Genomic DNA, 18,796 nt, shown 5'->3' with positions numbered 1-18,796 from the left:
TTTTCGCTTTTACTTGACTATATGAGCTTGAATATCTAACATCACATTGATTACAAATCCAAACATAACCCCACCACTTGGAAGTTGTACCATCTCAACATATTTCTCAAGGGGAGAGTTTGGTTTTGTTTTGAAGCAGGGTCAGTTTATGGAGGTAGAATTGGATGCCATTATATTCTGTGACAACAAGTTCAATAAACAAACACATTCAAAGAACTGAAACAAATGTAACACACACATACACATATATAACTTAATTCATTTAAAAAAAAGTAAGCATGTGTTATAGATTGATAGAAGAATGAAAACAAAAATAAATTCAAAACAAAACAAGAGTTCATTTGCAAAAAAATAAAATGTAGAAAAGAATTCCAAAAACTTGAAAAAATACTTAACCTCTTTTATAGAAATCTTCCTCTATGATCTCTTTGGCAACAAATGAACTCTTGCAAATGTGTATAAATAACAAACCTACCAGTTTGGAACGTTCACTAAGCAATCTTTAACTCTATTCGTGCAATGGCAAGGAAGGATGGAAGTTCAACAAGGACGAATGATATTTTTGTTTTTCATTCACAATATGAGAAATGAGTTTGTTTTTGTTTTTACGAAGTCTTGGATACCACTTTTTGGGGTTTGGGGGATGGATTTTACTTTTTGGTGAAAATTAGAAGTAAACAAAAATGGCAAAATTTGCTGTTTGGGCATTGGTCCCTCCAAATTTGCTGCAGGTACACTTCAGGTTTGTACTAAACAGACCATCAGGCCAAAGTCGAGAACTGTTGGTGTTGGAAGTAAGCCACACCCGGACCGACGATGGACTAGTCCAAGAGGGGCCAGTAGCTCAGTGGTAGAGCACTCCAGCAGCGTATGGAATGTCCTAGGTTTGAGTCCTAGCTGGTCCATGTCTCAACATGGTATCAGAGCCAGTTCTAGGCTAGGAGCCCCAAGCACACAAGAGGTGTGGCTTAAGGGGGGGTGTTGGTGTTGGAAATAAGCCACACCCAGAGCGATGATGGACTGGTCCAAGAGGGGCCAGTAGCTCAGTGGTAGAGCACTCCAACAGTGTATGGAAGGTCCTAGGTTCGAGTCCTAGCTGGGCCATGTCTCAACAAGAACGTGGTGGCCCCCTGCGCAGATTGGATCTAGACCTGAATTGAGAGGCATTTCACAACGAATTGGTAACTTAGATAACTAGCATAAAAAGAATACATTCCTCTATTTCAGGTGGAATTGGCAATTATATTAGCACATTTACCCATCTATCTTATTAATTCTAGTTCCTTTGGCATTTTTGGTACATTTCATTACGTATTTATAAGTTTTTAATCATGTTCTTTCCGAAACAGATTATTAACATTACATTCCTTAGGTTTTTTTATCTATATTTAACCATTGTGAATGATCGTTCTTAGTACAGGGTTTTTTCAACTAATGTTCTTATGCTGTGCACAAACAGTTGCTTCTCAATATGTACAAGGGATGGTTATAAGATTTTTAATTGTGAAGGTGGCAACGAGTGTTATCACAGAGGTAAGCATTGTAGATTTGGTTTGCAAAATCACTTGCAATAGAGCCTAATAAAAATATTTTGATTATGGACATCGCTTTATTCTGGCATGTTTCCTAATAAAGTAATTATGCATATAAAATACTTTTTTGTTTTGCTTTGTTGCTTGAGCTATAATACGCTGTAAGCTATGCAAAATCAAAATTTCTGAAACTATTTATATATTGGTATTCCTGTATCTGTATTGCTAATAATAAATTTATACTCTTTCAACCCAGAGCTTTATTTTAACCAATTAATTTAATATTGATGTTAAAAACTATCCAAAACTGATCAATGGGATTGCAGACAATTACATCTTTGAAGAGGGAGAAAAGGTAGTGCTTAATTGATGCCCAGCACAATTAAATGATATAAAATTTAAACAATGTAAAAGGAAAAACGATAATAAGGTGAAGTATGAAATTTAGTTTTAGTAATAATAATGTTCCACATGATAAAGGCACAATGGCAAAAGTCCCGAGGTTGAAAGAAAAATGGTGATCACTGCCATGCATTCAAATAATTGATGTATTTGTGACCTTTATTTCTGGATGGCTGCACGTTTAGAAACATTTATAAGGGCACTTGCAGCCTGCACCATGTTGGGTCTAAGAGCTGTATTTAATGATCCTTAAATCAAGTGGATATATTCTCAACGTCTATTGCGGTCGAGTAGTTGTTAGTGGAACAACAACACTCAAGGCATCTCTTATTTCTGAAGTTGGAAAAACAAGAGATTATATAAGTGTCTACAAATGGCCAAAGAAGGTCAATGGGACTCAAAAAGTATAGCAAGTACAACAATAAGAAATGTTATAAAGATCACCAAGAACAGATTAATTAAAAACTTGAAAGAACCTAGCTAGAGGGGTGAACTCAAAATGGGTAAACACTAGACAAACCAAAAAAGAAGCAACCATAAGATACAAACAAACCTATAAAAAATCAAATAATAGACATCATTGTAGCCACAACGCTCTTCCCTATTGTCTGGGCAACTCCTCTCTATTAGAACAAGCAATACCAATTCTTATTTGAGTTTTTGCCAAACTTAGTGTAATGGTCACCATTACTTTTTAACTTTTTGATTTCTTTTGTCAGAGTTGCACAATTGAGATCTACAATTTTGAAGAAAAAATAGATATTTTTAGGAGATCTGTAATTGCCCCAATAAAATCTAGGCAATATAGGTTGGGTATTTAAATTTCTTGTTTAAATACTTAACCTACACCTCATGAAATCCTAGATGATGTTAAATGTTTTTGCTTTAAATTTCTTTATTGGGCCCTAAATGGAAAACCCTAACTTGATCTATCCTACCCTAGAAGACCCAAACCATTCCCCAACCATTCCCCTTTTTAATTTTAACTATTAACAGCATACCCTAATGTTGCAAACGATTCACAATATGAATATGAATTGCAGTTTTAACACATTTACCAAATAATTAGATCAAATTTGAACACCAAATTGATATTAATAGTAGAAATGAAGTTTTCAAGGGTTGTTGAGGGCTGAAATGGTGATTTCTAACTTCCCTTAGGTTGGAAAGACAACCCATGTGCTGTACCAACACACCAAAGCAATGGAAAATACAAGTTGTCACGCTCCACAACTGCAAGTGTTGAGTAACAAGGTATCGCTTGCTATTGCCACCGTTAATGTTTGAACACAAGCTTTGGCTGAGGCCACTCCTTCAATTGAAGGGTTTTCATCCTTCGATGCAAGATTTGCAGGGTTTTGTCCTTCAATATCCCATGGATCCGTGGGCTTTTGTCCTTAGGTCTAGACCCCTGAATAATGCATGCTCATTGCAATTTTTGGTTAGCTTATTTTGGGGTTTTTTTTTGTCATAGTCCATTCTATCTTTTCTTTTGGACCATAATACACCTAGAAAGGGCATTGAAACCTACAAGAATGGCCTCTATCCCAATATTGGTATGTGGTTGGGGCTATCTGTACCTATTGAGCATGCCATTTTCCTTTGAATTGTACTTGGTATGGTTCGTATTGGTGCCAAAATGTGTTTGGGTGGCATGTAAAAATTTCTCCTACGAATTGTAATGATCCTCTGCAATAATGGTGAGGCTTCATCAGTGAAACATATCTACCTTATTAATGGTAGTTAAAGTTGTCTTCTTTGTTTGCACAACTGGGTGTACATGTGGAACCATGTCCCATGTAAATAATGTCATTGGCGATATGGTACCACAACTAGAGCCATGTGTTGATGATAAATATTACAGTGCACTGATGTGTTAGGTGGTAAGTGGGATGAACAATGAGAAATGGCAGGAGTGGTTGGAATGGTATGATGAGATGAACAAGTACACAAATTTGGATCAGGGTGAATGTTGTTATGTAATGCCCCCTATTTATAGGCTGTCAATTCCCAAAGGGAAACATACATTACTACCTACCATGTTACAGTAATTACAAATTAATTACCAGGGTTTCTCATAGTACGGTTAGGCATTGTCCTTATTCAAGCCTATTCTTAATCCCCTTCTAATTTCTAATCCTGGATAGGAGACTTGCTTATCTAGGGTGTGATGATACCATCTTCCTAGTGTGGCCCAGATTACTGGAACCTCAGTCCATTCACCCTTGGGGCCTGCAGCCCAGATTTCAAGATCATGAGTTCTTTCACCCTTGGGGCTCATTTTTCATGAGATGGTTTTACTCTGCCTCTCCCTAACAGCATCGCACCACTCCTTAGGAAAAAGAATCAGAACTGGTTTAGAGCTTGGGACTGTAAATATGTCAATGTCTCCCTGTCAGTACTCTAACTTCTAATATATATGAAATTAAGTATGACTGTCATAACTATTGCAGTCTATATAAATATTACTATTAAATTCTGCATAAGAACATTATCAGGCTTCATATATTAAGCATACTTATTAAGCACATCCCCATGCATACCACCAAGAACAAGGATGTTACTGCTTGTAACTTAATAACAGTTCTGATCTGATCTGATCTGATTGATAGTTGTGTCACTGGATGCTTTGATTCCTTTCCTTTATATCTCTCAATGTGAGGGAGAGGTCACACCTCTTCATCATGCATGCCCTTTGGCAAGAGACACATCCTTTCTACCATTAGCACCCTTTGAAAGAGTGCAACTCTTCATTATATCTGCCCTTTGAAAGGGACACAACCTTTCTTGATCAGATCTGCACTTCTTATTGCAATCAGATCTGCACTTCTTATTGAAATCAGATCTTTACTTCTGATTCCCAAATTATCCCCTCTCAAATGAGGTTCTCTTCTCCCTTTTATATCTCATGTTTGAGGGAGACAACTTTTCATTCCACGTCTTTTGACCATTCATTAAATTAATTAAATTTTAATATATTTAATTATATTCTTTAATATTTAATTTTAATTTTAATTTTAATTTTTATTGTTTGTATTTTTTTTGGTTTTTGGTTTTCTAATTTTTTTTGTTGCTTACCAATACAATATGGAATTTGAATGCAAAATATAAACTAACAATGGACTGATGATAAACTGCAGACTTCTGATTTTTATTGCAGCAAACACTAAAACCAAAATTTGAACAATTTATAACATCTAGAATCAGAAGTGGCATACCAGGAGTCCTGTGCTGACCTGGAAAGGGCTTATTTATTGCCAGAAGTAATGAATTGAGCAATACAGGAGCTTCCAAGTGAAGACAATGGCTCCAATGCTATTTATTTGCTATAACTATAATTATCAAAAACTTTTTTTGCAATAACAGGTAGATCTGAAGCTAATTCCTTCAAGTCGCCAGGCAAGGTGGCCAAATTGAACAAATTTCCTCAATGTTTTGCTGATTCCATTCATGTATGCCTTGCAGAGATTGAAGAAACCTTTATTTAATTATTTGCTGCTGCTAACAATGAGATTCCAACCATTTTCCAACCCTAAATACTGAAGATTGCTGTTGTAGGTGCCACATGGGCCTCTAGGAAGGTACAACTGGCATGAAGTGTCTAAGAAACCCAATTCAATTGCAACAAATTTGATCTGTATCTTCTGAATAAGATTTCTGCCTCCTCACTTACCAATATGAATGATCAAAACAAATTCAACCACCAATCTGCTCAAAAAGCTGATAAGTCAATGTAACTTCTTCCACAGGCAGGCTGGGGTATCGTCCAACTTGAGAATTCTTCAAGGGTTTTCGTTCTTGAAGAGAAATACTGCTGCAATCTCTGTGACCAGAGCTCTGCCTTAATTTTGCAATGAAGAAAAATAACCAAGAATGATCCAAAATGATCTCAAAATGCCTTTTTTAAAAGTCTCCAAACCCTAGGCGTCACTTTTAAGGTTTCCATATTTTCAACTTATTATTTTTAATAAAATACAAGTCTTCCTTTAAAAATCAACCCCTTAGGCATTATATTTTATTATTATAATGTTTTCCCCTTTTTATTACAACATTTTATGCTCATACGCCTAGGAAAAAGGTCACAAATTATTATAACTTATTTTTATTATAAATTGACTTATGATATCACTTTATTATCAGTTTATTTAATTCCAAACTTAGGAAATATTAGAATATTTCCCGAACTATTCATAAAATCCAGATCTGGGCTCAAAACTGAATTCCATTTGAAACACTATGATCTCTGATGCTCCTTGAGTCCTGCAGGCTAACTAACAGTTCCTCCTAAAAAATAGGAACTCGCCCTAAAAATAGGAACCTCACTCCAAACTACAAAAACTGCTCAAGTGGCTCCTACTCTGCTCCGTGGTCCCCCAAGTGGTCATTCAGTCAACTGCTAGTTCTCTTTAAAAAATAGGAGACTCCCTAAAATGTAGGAATTGCCGTCAGAAAGCTCAAAATGGCTCATAGAGCCCCTGCAAATCTTTATGATCCTCAGAACGAGTCCCCTAACCATATCGTCGACCTACGAGAACTCAAATGATAGGTCAACCCTCTGCTCATCTCCTCTCGCCTAGAAAGGGAACATTACACATAACTTGACATTGCATTAGAGGGAACAAGCCCCAAAGCAAATGTAATTTTGGATACTGAAAGTGTTTCTTGCTCCAATGCAAGCAGGAAGCATAATATATCCTTAAATTCATCTGCAAACTCATCAATCATATGTTGCACTTTTGTCTTGTTGGTGGTTGTCCTATTAAATGTAAATGTACTTTGCTGATAACAAATTTTTTATTAGAGATATTTTTGAGTTGAAGACTAGGCATTTGTCCAATGAATCATAGTCATAAGAAATTGTATACTTGGTTGCAATAAAATCAAGATCTTTTTAATCAGTGTGGTGTCATTGAGGTTAATTTTATGCTATTTGTTGATTGAAACATTTTTAATCGTGGTACCCCCAACAAAATAAATATTTGTGACCTCATCCATTTGTTAAGAATTATCATGCTCAAAGTTTTGAACAAATGAGCAAATGTGTTTGCAGCCTTTTTATATGTGCCTATTTCAAGCTGAGAATAAGGCATTGCAAATGAAGTTAATAACCATTCCAACATTCATCTTCAATCAGGCTAGCAACTTTATCATTATTATGATAGGAGACCTTTTAAAATTGGTGCTGGGGAGTGTGAGGCTGTAATGGTCTCCTCCCTTGAGTTGGACAGACATTTATCATGCATGGAGGAGATGACAAAAAAAACTTTGGTTTATAAAAGCGACTCTTGTGGAGTGGGACATAAATATTTTTTTGTGCCCATTAAGAGGAATTATATATTTATAGAAAGATAAATGGAATATACTATGACATATGGTGCATGTATTTGATTTAAAAGTAGTTTTGATATTTGGAGAAGAAACTTTCTTTCATATTGACAAAATAATATATTAATGTAAAGCATCTCATTTAATAATATAAAATGTAATGTTCCAGAGCCAATTGAAGTTGTGCCTTTGAGTGGGGATATACAAAAGAGATGGCATATTGGGTACAATTGAACTATTTTTTGTGCTAGGTAAAAGAGAGGGAAGGGTACTATTAAACTATTAATATATATCTAACTGGTTTGTTTTAATTTTTTTTAATAACATCAATAAAACTTGAAGATGGGTGTATATGAGTCTCCAAGGATCAACCTGTTGAGGTTAAATAGATTCTGTATTTAAGATATCTAAGCTAGTTTCTAAACTTGAAGATTTAGATAGAGTTCTTTTCACCATTTCCAAGAATTTTTGAAGATGAGACTCAGAAAGCGCTCTCATTCTCTAGATCACCTAAGCTGTGAATTTGATGTAAGGGCCATCAACATGAATTGCAATTTGGTATGGTGAATCTGAAGAGCACACAAAGAATACTGAGAGGGAGGGGGGGGTGTGAATTAGTATTCTAGATTTTGAAACTCATAAAACCACATCAGGTTGAGATAAAGAAATGAGAGCAAATAAAAAGATGAGGACACCAAAATTTCTTGTGGAAAACCCTTTCGGGTAAAAAGCCATGGCACACCAAAGGATTTATTATCAAAATCGGCCCCAACCTAGATTACATAGAGAGCACCAACTCTCCTTGAAGCACCAACTCTGTCTTGCTGAAGCACCAACTTCAGATGTAACATCAAATGCAGAAATAAAAAACTTTTTCAGAATCCTCTAATCACATGAATCACTCTCGTAATGTATTGGTAATAATATTTATGTTTAGGAATCTTGAAGGAAACTGAAACCACGTCCAGCAGCAATAAGCTAACAACCTCCTTATACTGCAGCAGTGAAATTGATTAGACACAAATCCTTACTCCTTTAAGCTCTGACCATGATCGAAGACGGCTTGCAGTACAACACAATTTCTGCTTAATACTTTCAAAACCATTCACACAGCAAAAGCCGCAATGCTCATATTCTACACCTTAAAACTATATGCACATCAACTTCGTCTCTTTAAAATAGAACTGACTTGTATTTCACAGAATATGATGCTAGTTCCAGGACAGTGATAACGCACACCCAGAATTTACTCTCCCTTAACTTAGCATTCCCCAAAAAAATCTCCTTTTTTAATTTCTTGTGTTGCCTCAAAAAACCTTTTTTGGTCTGTCGTGGCCTTTACTATTATAAAGTCTACAGCACAGTGTCAGACATGAAGCATTAAAAAAAAAAAAATGCATATTAAACACGACCTCAGCACTCACCATATCCGCTAAAGCCAAATTGGTTTTTCTTTTTGTTGACTCCCTGTGCTTGTGAAAGTTGACCCGACTCCTATCCACATGGCACAGTCCGATATGTGCCAACCTTTTTGAAAAATGCCCAGAATTCTTTAGAGAAGAATAACACAGCACTCCCTAAAAAAACGTTTTCCATTACAATTTTTCATATCCTAAAAAGGATACAACTTCAACCACGACACCCACTTGTAAATGCTGTGTCTCCCTTTTTAAAAAAAAAGAGAAGCTGTAGGTTTGAGGTTTTACCATATCCACCTCTCTACCTTTTAATGTCGATCATCATCTTATGATACTTAAAAATGAAAGCATGTGTTGGCCCTGCCCATACATCAAAAACGTCGAGAATTGAATGCCCATGATGGAATAAAAAGGAATCTCTGAAAATGTCTATTGCTCGGGAACTAATAATAGAGCAGACAAGCAGTTTGTGCAAGACTTACTGCTCCATTCAAAAACGTTACAAAAACAATTGATGCCGTCGCACCGAAAAAGAAGATGAAAAATAAATGATTTTGATGCGAGTAATATCATTAAGCTGAGATTGACAGAAATGTGGATTATATGTATTAAAACATATTTTTGATTTGGCCTCCATTTCCACAAACGAACATACCAAATAAAAATACGATTCCAAAGAAACCGTCTTCTTGAAAATTCAACCGATGATATGTCAAGCTGACATGACAGATAAGAGACAAGTAGGCAGCTGACATAGACAAGCAACCAGCTGAGGTAGACAAGCAGCCAGGTGAAGCAGACACACAAGCAACTTAAGTAGACATCCACACAGCTCAAGAAACCAAGCAAGCAGCTGAACCAACCAACCAAGCACCTCAACCATCCAAGCAGGCAGCTCAAGCAAGTAGACAAGCAGCTCAAGCAGGCAAGGAGCTCAAGCAGCTCAAGCACTCAATCAGGTAGCTCAACTGAGACTACAATCCAAAACATTTTCCTGAGGCTCAACAATTGACATCAATGACAAAATATGCAACAGAATTGATTGACTTCCCCTCATACTATTTACAACATTTAGCTTCATGTCCAGTGATGATTTGAATTCCAAGTTACGCTTCCTTTGTGTATAATATTTGACAATCCCAGGAGGAAGTTTTGTTTTAATATTCCGTGCTCTCTCTATAATTTTTGTGTGCCAATATGCACATGAAAGTGTGCTACAATGACCACTGTTCGGGTCTAATTATAACCCTGATATAACTTAACACATTCTGAAGTGAATTTGGAATTTGAACTGTATATCAAAGTTTAAACTGCTGAAAAATCTGAAACTGGAAATGCTGGAAAAATATTTGAATATCTAAATCCTCTGGAAAATCTGAATTTGAAATATAAACTTGTGAAAATGCTCAAGAAAAGAAACTAAAATTTATTTTGATATAGAAGAGCTTTGGCAAACTAACTGAAATTTTAGTTCTGACTTAAGATCTGAAATATGAATTTACTAATATTAAATTCTGACAAAAGAAAGCAGAATGAAAGATTTTAATTGGGCTAAATAGCAGCCAGATTTTGGCAAAATGAAAGAAAGAGGAACTTCAATATTCACTGGGCAGTAAATCTAAAATTTTATAGGAAATGAAGCAAAGTAAAGAACATTCCTGATAAGGTATGGGTGCTGACTTGCAGTTTTTTCGACGACTGTATGGATACTGCCTCTGTTGTAAACACAATTGTTGGAGGCTTGTGCATGACCACTGCCATCCAAAACATAAAGGCTTTCTTGGCCTAAGACCTTGTATACTTGGTTTTCCTCTAAACTTATTTGCTTTGTGTATATGGAGAAATGAATTTTTATGCAGGAAAGAACATTGCTGAGAGGGTATAGGTGCTGAGTTACATCAAATTCTTTTTCAACAACTGTATGAATGTCGCCTCTGTTGTAACACAATTTTTGGAGGCTTCTAAAATATAAATGCTTTGTTAGGCCCAATGGTCTTATATACTAAGTCTTCCTCTAAAGTTGTTTACGTTTTGCAAGTGGAGAAATAAGCTTTTAGGAAATTCTTTGTTAATCAGCAAAATATACATTTGACTCTTATAAAATCACATTAAATAATATATTTCACTAACTCACAGAATTCCTGTGTCTAACAAAAAGGTTAAAGATTAATAATCTTATACAACCCTACTGACTAGAGTGTCTTAATTTTGTTAAGATGTTTGCTTAGGAAGTTACCAAGAGTCCCAAGACAGTTAATTATGGGTAATGAACACCCTACATGCATGGATATTAAACATCATGTGGCTTCTTATACTCCAGTCTCTTTTTTTCTCTGCAAAATCTGATCTAATGTTCTTCAATATTACCTTGTCACAATCTAGCAAGACAAGAAACATGCCACTCATGAAGAAAGATTAATGATTTGAACTGGTCTTTGATTCCAATTCTATTTGTAATAGACGATGGGGCTATAAACATTGTGGAGATGCTCTACAGTACAAGCTTGCTTGCCATAGTTGGAGCTGGTGAGCAGGTAAGGCATATTTGTCCAATTGATTTCTCTGAAATGTTTTAAGGTTGCGTGGATACATATTTGTAGAGTCTCATGGTATTTGATCCTTGACAGCCTGCATTATCTCCTCGGAGGCTCTGTTTGTTCAACACTGAGACAGGAACTTTTCTCAAAAAGCTGAATTTTGTCACAGCTATTCTTGCAATCCGCCTAAATAGGAAAAGGTACATGTTTTTACTCTTGTTTGGATATTATCTTGGACAGAGTGATTATATCACGATTCAATTGTACATTTTGGGGCACGATAGTCTTTCACTTTGCTACATTCTTTGAAATTTATTTTCTAGTTTTAGATTGTTTAAATTAGCTACAGTTTAAATATTACACAATGCTACAAATACCATCAGAACGGATCTCATGGCTGTTTTCATGCTTCATCATAGGCCACTATTTTCTATTCATGTTTTAATCCTCAGGCATCTCTTGTTGAATTTGAAACGAAAAATTCAACCAAAAGAAATTGTGATCAGAACCACAATTTTAACAGCCTGTTATATTATCCTACAGATAGATCTACAAAGTGTTTATGGATAACTTGCACTTTATTTTAGCTTACCAGATCAAGTTCAGCTATATCCATGTGTTGATTTCAATTGAGTTCATGTTGAGCAAGCATATGGTGTCTTCTAAATGCATAGATTGTACCTTAAGTTTTGTTAGTAACAATCGTATGTACCATCAGAAGCTTTATAAGCCTTCATTGAATGTGACTGAGTTGCTGTAATGTTTTTTTCTGTATTTCCATGTTTCCTATAATCTATATACTCTAACGGCAAAAAGAATGAGTGCTATTTCTCCATTTACAAGCAGTAAACATCGTTATACAATACATCATCAATTCATAAGGAAATTTTTTCAAACAAAAAATGATCTACTCATCCAAATCATAGCATAAGTTCATGTATCCTACAAGCAATAGCAACTTGAAAGAACGAGTACCATTGCGTCCTCTACAAGTGATAACAGCATAATACATTGGTCATCAAATGATAAGAACTAATTATTAGTTGAATATTACATCTGAATTTTTGATAAGTTCTCAATTCCATTATGAAGGATAGAGAGATTTAGAACAAGAGGAGGCCAGTGTATGAAGTTATGAACACACTACCATAGTTACTAAGTCATCATATCATTAGATCTCAACATAATAAGAAAAATTTGAACTGAAATAAAAGTCATTCACTTCTTGATCAGTAAAATTTTCTAATTGAACATAACAATGAAATCCAAACCTCATTCCTTCTTTCTCCATAATCTGAGCAGAAGAGGGGGGGGGGAGGGAGAGAGAGAGAGAGAGAGAGAGAGAGAGCATCACAGCAATGATTTTCCACCCTCCTACGAAGCCATAGGCTTCCTTGTGCTACCCCGTGAAGGGAGCCTGACCCATCACAAGGAGTCTAGCATTTCGTGGCCAACATGTGTGAAAACTGTGCCATATGGTGTAACTGACACATGCAACCTATTAATGCCCAAGCAGAAATATCTATGCATATGCCCCTTTACCCTTGTTGTCAATTATTATATACAAATACTTCTGCTTAAGATATAGCCCTAGATTTTTGAGGTTTTACCCTGAAATGCATGGCTGTATATGGTTTCCCTTGTTCAATCAGTTATGCCATTATCCATTGTTTTTATTAATAACAATGGTATTTCCATTAACAATGGAGTGAGATTACACTCAGGTGGGTTTAAACAATGTTGCTGGGAATTACATGCTTCTGTGTGAGATAATATTGTAACAGATTTTTTTTGAGTACACAATTGATCAAGACTTGCACAGGATTGCTGGTCATAAAGTTCACAAGATCAAGCTGTAGAAGGTACATAGATTCAAGCAAGGTGCTGGAAAATAAAAACTGTAGAACTACAACAGTCAAAAGTGATATTGAGCTTAATGATTGTTGTAGTTGCATTGTTTATTCCTTCCTTCACCGTGCTGGTAATTCAGAGTTTACTGTAGAATTAAGGGCTAAATACAAAAATCACACATTATTACTGATTGTGGGTAGCATATAACTGGTGTGAATTACTACTCAGTGACATGCAACCCATGATCAGACTTTTACAATTTCAGACTTTCCTAAAAGGTTTTTAAGTAACTTAGATATGCCCAGACAGTCTCTCTTTTCCTAGATCTTTCAGCCCTACTTCCATCTACAGTTAGGCATTGTTAACCCATTTTCATCGGCTCCTACTCATAACATTTCTAATCTATCCCAAGCATCTCTGAATTTTGTGCAACTAGAAGTTAACTTTCATTTGGAAAAATGAACCCGGAAAATAAATTGTAAGCTGTATTTTAACCAGCAAATGGTCTAAATCAGTGCAATTTAATCATGACAACAAGAAATCATGTGGATTGAAGACTAAGCCTGCCTTAGGACTGAGAACATAGGCTTTTTAAAAAAATTTGCTTGTTTGTTTTTAGTGCTGCTAACTTATTCTCATCAGCTAATTCTTGCTTTCACATACAGTAAGCTTATCAACACTTAAAGAAAAAACAACCCCAATGCATACCTATATATGGCAGTGCAGAAATTTGCTGCCTCAAATGCCACGTAGTCTTCCTCCCTCTTCCCTTTGCTGTGGTTCCCCTTCCAAAAATCATAGTAAAACCCCCCCAATACATTTACCTTTTCTTTGTTTTATTCTCCTACCCTTCCTTCTTTGCTATGTGGGAGAAGAACCTCTTCCCAAGGTGCTAGGTGCTAATAAGTTTTTATATTATCCTTTCTTTCCTGGTAACAGCTGGCAGGTGTCTCTCAAACAGGTAGCACCCCTTTTACTTATATTTCCTTTGCCTTGAGTAACATGAGGGAGGGGGAGTGGGGTTACGTACCTTTTGAAGGTACTTAATAAATTGTATGTATTTTTATTTTATATATATTTTTATATCGATTCTCCTTTCAGCCCTTGGGTCCCACGGTCCACCCATATGAGATATTTTATTATAATGCTTATTTTTTATTATTGCTATTGCATATTTATTTATTTATATAAATATTTCTTTAATGTTATAAATTATTTCCCCACTTTTTTATTAATGACCTTATTATATATTATTGTAAATATGAAATTACTAATAATATATTAAAAATTTAATTCCTTATCTAATTTTTAATAAATAACTAAATAACTAAAATACTTAAATTTACCCTTACTACTGTGAAATGCAAACTGTGGTAATGATACTATGTGTTGTGTGTAGGTTCTCACACAAGTTGCCCTTGGATGGCTAGACTCCTCTTCCTGGTGAGACTCTCTCTCTTCCGTGAGAGTACATAACCATCCTGTCACACTCCAATATTAGGAATAAAATTAGTCCATCTCATATAAAAGATAATGATATTAAAAAAATGATTATCCACAATATTACCATTTCTATGTAATTTCAATTCACATAATTTATATATACATTCATAGATCAATTTGTAACTGTCATAACTATTTTATTTCAATATTGTTAAAAGTAAAACGATTATTCTAACAACTAGATAAAGATCCAAATAAGCAAACATACAGGGATATTAGTACAAAAATTTAGGGCCAAATGTTATGACGATTAGGTTTCATATCCAATAAGCATTCCATTACAAAATTAGGGCACAAAATTTAGGGCTGGGTCACAATTAGGGTTGTGACAATATATGTGTTTTTTGAATTCAATTCACATGACATGCATGTCCTGTTGAATTCTGAAAGTAAAAATTCAATTTTTTGACACTGGTCAGAACCAAAATCTTGTCGGTGTATTATATTACCATCACCCTATGGGTATAGGCAGTTTTATTTGCTAAGCTTTTATGGTTAAGTTGTACTTTGTTTGAGGGTACCAGATCAAGTTCAGCATGGCTGTGTGTTGGCTTCAATTGAGTCCATGCTGAACATGCTTGTGGTGTCTTTAAGTGCAGCAATTGTACATTAAGTTGTGCCAGTAATGATGATGTGCCATTGTGTGCCTTAAGAGGCTCTATAATCTTCTTTTTAATGTGATCGAGTTGCTGGTTCTCTTTGTTATTTTTCAGATTGACTGAATATTTTTTTAAAATCAAAATCTGCATTCTATTAGAAAAAAAAAAATCAAAAAAATCTGCATTATATTAGTAAAAAGGAAGTACAAAATGATGGAGGACAGGACCTAATCTTAGAGGTTCAAATCCAGATCAGCAAAAGTAATAACAACAGATATCATAAAAGATGCCAGATTATATGTCAGCATCTAAATAAGAAGGTAAACATAATAACTATGCCACGGCATGTTGGTAATTTCTCTAAATAAGAAGCTAAACATAATTATTAATAACTATGCCAAAAAGAAGACAACCTAAGATTCCAAAACTACATTGCAGACTAAAATGCAGTAATTGCAGTTGATCTGAAAGGTGTATCTGTCCATTAGTTGGCTTGTTTTATTGCAACTAGAATATTGGCAGTATTATCCCACTTTCTAGTCCCACTACAACTACTGTCAGAATGGTTCCTTCTGAGCTTATAGCAGCTTCCACCACAAGTGTATAAGCTGCAGTGGGCATAAAACATGGCAAAGACAAGGTGGAGAAAGTGACTATAGTAGTTAGGGATGCTGCTGGAGTTGGCTGATGAGACCCTATTTAAATGTTACACTAATATATTTAGTGCTGCATGGTGTGACTAAGAGTATCTCTGTTCCATTGACAACTGTATACATGGTGAGCTGATTGAGTGAGGCTGGTTACTAAGTTGGATAGGAGCTGAAAGCGCTGTTCAGTGGTTTGGGAGGCATTTTCCTCTTGAACTGGCATTGCATTTCATAGATTCTCAATTTGTCAATGTGGCTCATTGGTCTATTGCCATGTGGAGTGGGCTCAATACATTGCTTGGGTCTTTCTCCTTTCAACAGGGGTTTCTTTGTGATTCAATCAATATTTGTCCATGACATTTGGAGATTGACATGGGACTTGATTTTGCTATGCTTGATTCATTGCCCAAACTCTCAAAGAGGGAGTCAAATTTGTCCCAAGCACTCTAGTTTGTGAAGCTGGTTCATGTTGAGAATGACTGGTTCATGCCACGACATGTTGGTAAAATCTCTTTACCATGTACGTAGCTAAGTCACTGCATTCGCCGAATTTCATACATGAAATTCGAAATTTGGCGAATTTCAATAGAACATTAGAAATTTGTTCGAGTTCGGCTCAAAATCCATACGGAGCAAAACTAAGGCTTTTAAAATTGAAATAAATTCTGCCGTCTGATACACATTTACATTCAGGAGGAATAGGCGCGAATCTCAGGCAGAATGAATAAGCGTATTCTCCTTAAGCTGCGCTGGAACGATTGATTTGATTAAAATTGCTCTCACGCCATCGATCCGCTGCAGAAAAAGCCTTTCAAAGAGGAGTTTATCAGAATTCATAACAATTTTGATTGAAGGCCCGATATACAATAGTCGTGGTGAGCCCCCCATTCAACCACTTCGACCATTTAGTATAAAGATAATGTATTAAAATTATAATAATGTATTTTTAATTTAGTAATATATAAAGATAACGTATTATAAATTACGGAATATGAAGAGTTTTTTAAATTTATTATAAATTTATAATATAGATTTATTTATAATAATTTAATTAACATTGTAAAATATTTATATTAATTTTATATTTAATATAATATTATATAATTTTAATAAATAATAAATTTGATTATTTCATTTCAAATTTATTTTATTTTATAATAGTATTTCAAATCTATTTAAAATTTCAAGTTATTGATAATTTAATGAATTTATTATTTATATATTTAAAAAATTTAAATTTATATAGGCAAATTTAATGCCGAATTTTTTTTCCGATTTTTTTGCCCTTGCCGAACTTCATCCAAATTTTATGGTTGCCAAACTCAAATTCGAATTCGAACGCGGTGACTTAGGTACATAGTATAGGTTCTCTCAAAGGGTGGAGTGCGTAAGGGACTATTGATCCAACATTGGATACTTATATGAGAGTAAAGCTTGAAGTTCCTTGCTTGTTTAGCCTCATCCTTAGAGGGGGGTAATTTGGAGGAGGAGGTCTATCTTTGTTTCACGTAGTATCAATGTTTTTAAGCATGGAGGTCTATCTTTGTTTCATGTAGCATCAATGTTTTAAAGCATGGAGGTCTATCTTCGTTTCATGTAGCATCAGTGTTTTAAAGCATAGAGTGGATTTTATTTGTGAGGGATTGTCATAGTCCTTTTTAGGTAAGACATTTGTAGAACCAATGAATTTAGTATGGAATGTCCCCTTTTTAGGCCTAGTCAACTTTTGTGACTGTTAGCATTTCCCAGAGTTTCTATATGCTAATTGGTAGTGATTAGGGGATTCCAGTGGTCTTGGTGAGCTCGGTTTCAGTTTTTCTTGGCTTTCATTGGTGTTGTTGTGCTTGGTGATTTGGATTTTTGTGATGCTCTCAAAGTGTTTTTGGCCTCCTGGGTTTGTTTCTCCATAATTCTTGGAGAACATGCCTATTTTTTTAATAAGTTTCGACTTTGGGTGCCTTGGTGGTACTTCTGCTACTTGGTAGGGAATATTTAAATTATGCACGGAAGTTATAAGGCTATTGCTATATTATATTACTTTACTGTTTTAATTTTATAAAGTAACATTACGCCCCCCCTAAAGTGGGGATGCTTAGGGGAAAGGGACTAACACATGAGCCTATTTTATATTTCGAAAAAATATGTTTGGGTGTAAAATGTTTTTAAGAAAAATTCAAATTGGATTATTTTCCCACCAACACTATAAAAGGTCTTGGGCTCCCATTTCAGGATAATAGGTTTTTCGTTGGATTGAATCAGAGAGTTCTTCCAAGGATTATTTGATGATGAAGACCCTCGCCAAATTACTGGTTTCAAATCTGAGAGATGATCCCTAGCTGGTTGGAGTGATTCTACATAGGAGTCACCATTGCTTTCAAAGAGTTGCCATTTGGGATATCAAAAAAATGAGGATTTTTATGCTGTTTTGATTTGCAAATTTTTAAGGTGTTTTTGATTAATCTTATCTAAGATTTTGGTGTAAATCTGAGGTTCTTTCTTGTTAGTATCTGCTGGGCCATACTATTGCCCTAGAACAGGCTGTACCACCATATTTTGCTGAAGGAGCTTTGACAGGCTTGCAAATTCATCAAGTGCCATTTGGGTTATTTCTACCCCTGCAGGGTGACCATTTTGAGATGCATTTTCTAATATTAACCTACTGACATATTTTCTTTGCGGTGCCACACAGTTCATCAGGTCCTACAAGTACTGCTGGGCATGGCATGAGACTCCTCAGATGTAGTGCTGAGCCTTCAGGGCTTTAAACTCTTCAAGCAACACCTAGCAGTCCAATATCCATTGCAACATATTGCAGGCAGTCTTGGATTTTTTAGCAGTTTGCCTCACAAGGACATGGGACTTATTTTAAGTGAGATGTGAAGAGAGGGTGTGAAGGAGGTGGTTACAGTGACAACAGATACTTCTGGCATCTCTTGAGTGATATTTGGATTGGAGTGTTTAAGCAACTTCTTTAGTGCAGCA

General features: G+C 35.3%; 1 protein-coding gene across 1 annotated transcript in view; it reads left to right on the top strand.

The window, feature by feature from the left end:
- Positions 1 to 18,796, top strand: part of LOC131061595 (autophagy-related protein 18b) — an 89,086-nt gene that overhangs the window by 32,116 nt on the left and 38,174 nt on the right. Inside the window, exons 2-4 of the mRNA XM_057995364.2 lie at positions 1,460 to 1,533; positions 11,138 to 11,211; positions 11,305 to 11,414. Coding sequence (XP_057851347.1) covers positions 1,460 to 1,533; positions 11,138 to 11,211; positions 11,305 to 11,414 — 258 coding nt within the window. The remainder of the gene's footprint in view (positions 1 to 1,459; positions 1,534 to 11,137; positions 11,212 to 11,304; positions 11,415 to 18,796) is intronic.

This window comes from Cryptomeria japonica, chromosome 3, assembly GCF_030272615.1.
Source record: "Cryptomeria japonica chromosome 3, Sugi_1.0, whole genome shotgun sequence".
In the NCBI taxonomy this organism is placed as follows: Eukaryota; Viridiplantae; Streptophyta; class Pinopsida; order Cupressales; family Cupressaceae; genus Cryptomeria; species Cryptomeria japonica.
This window is presented reverse-complemented; position numbering and strand designations above follow the sequence as displayed.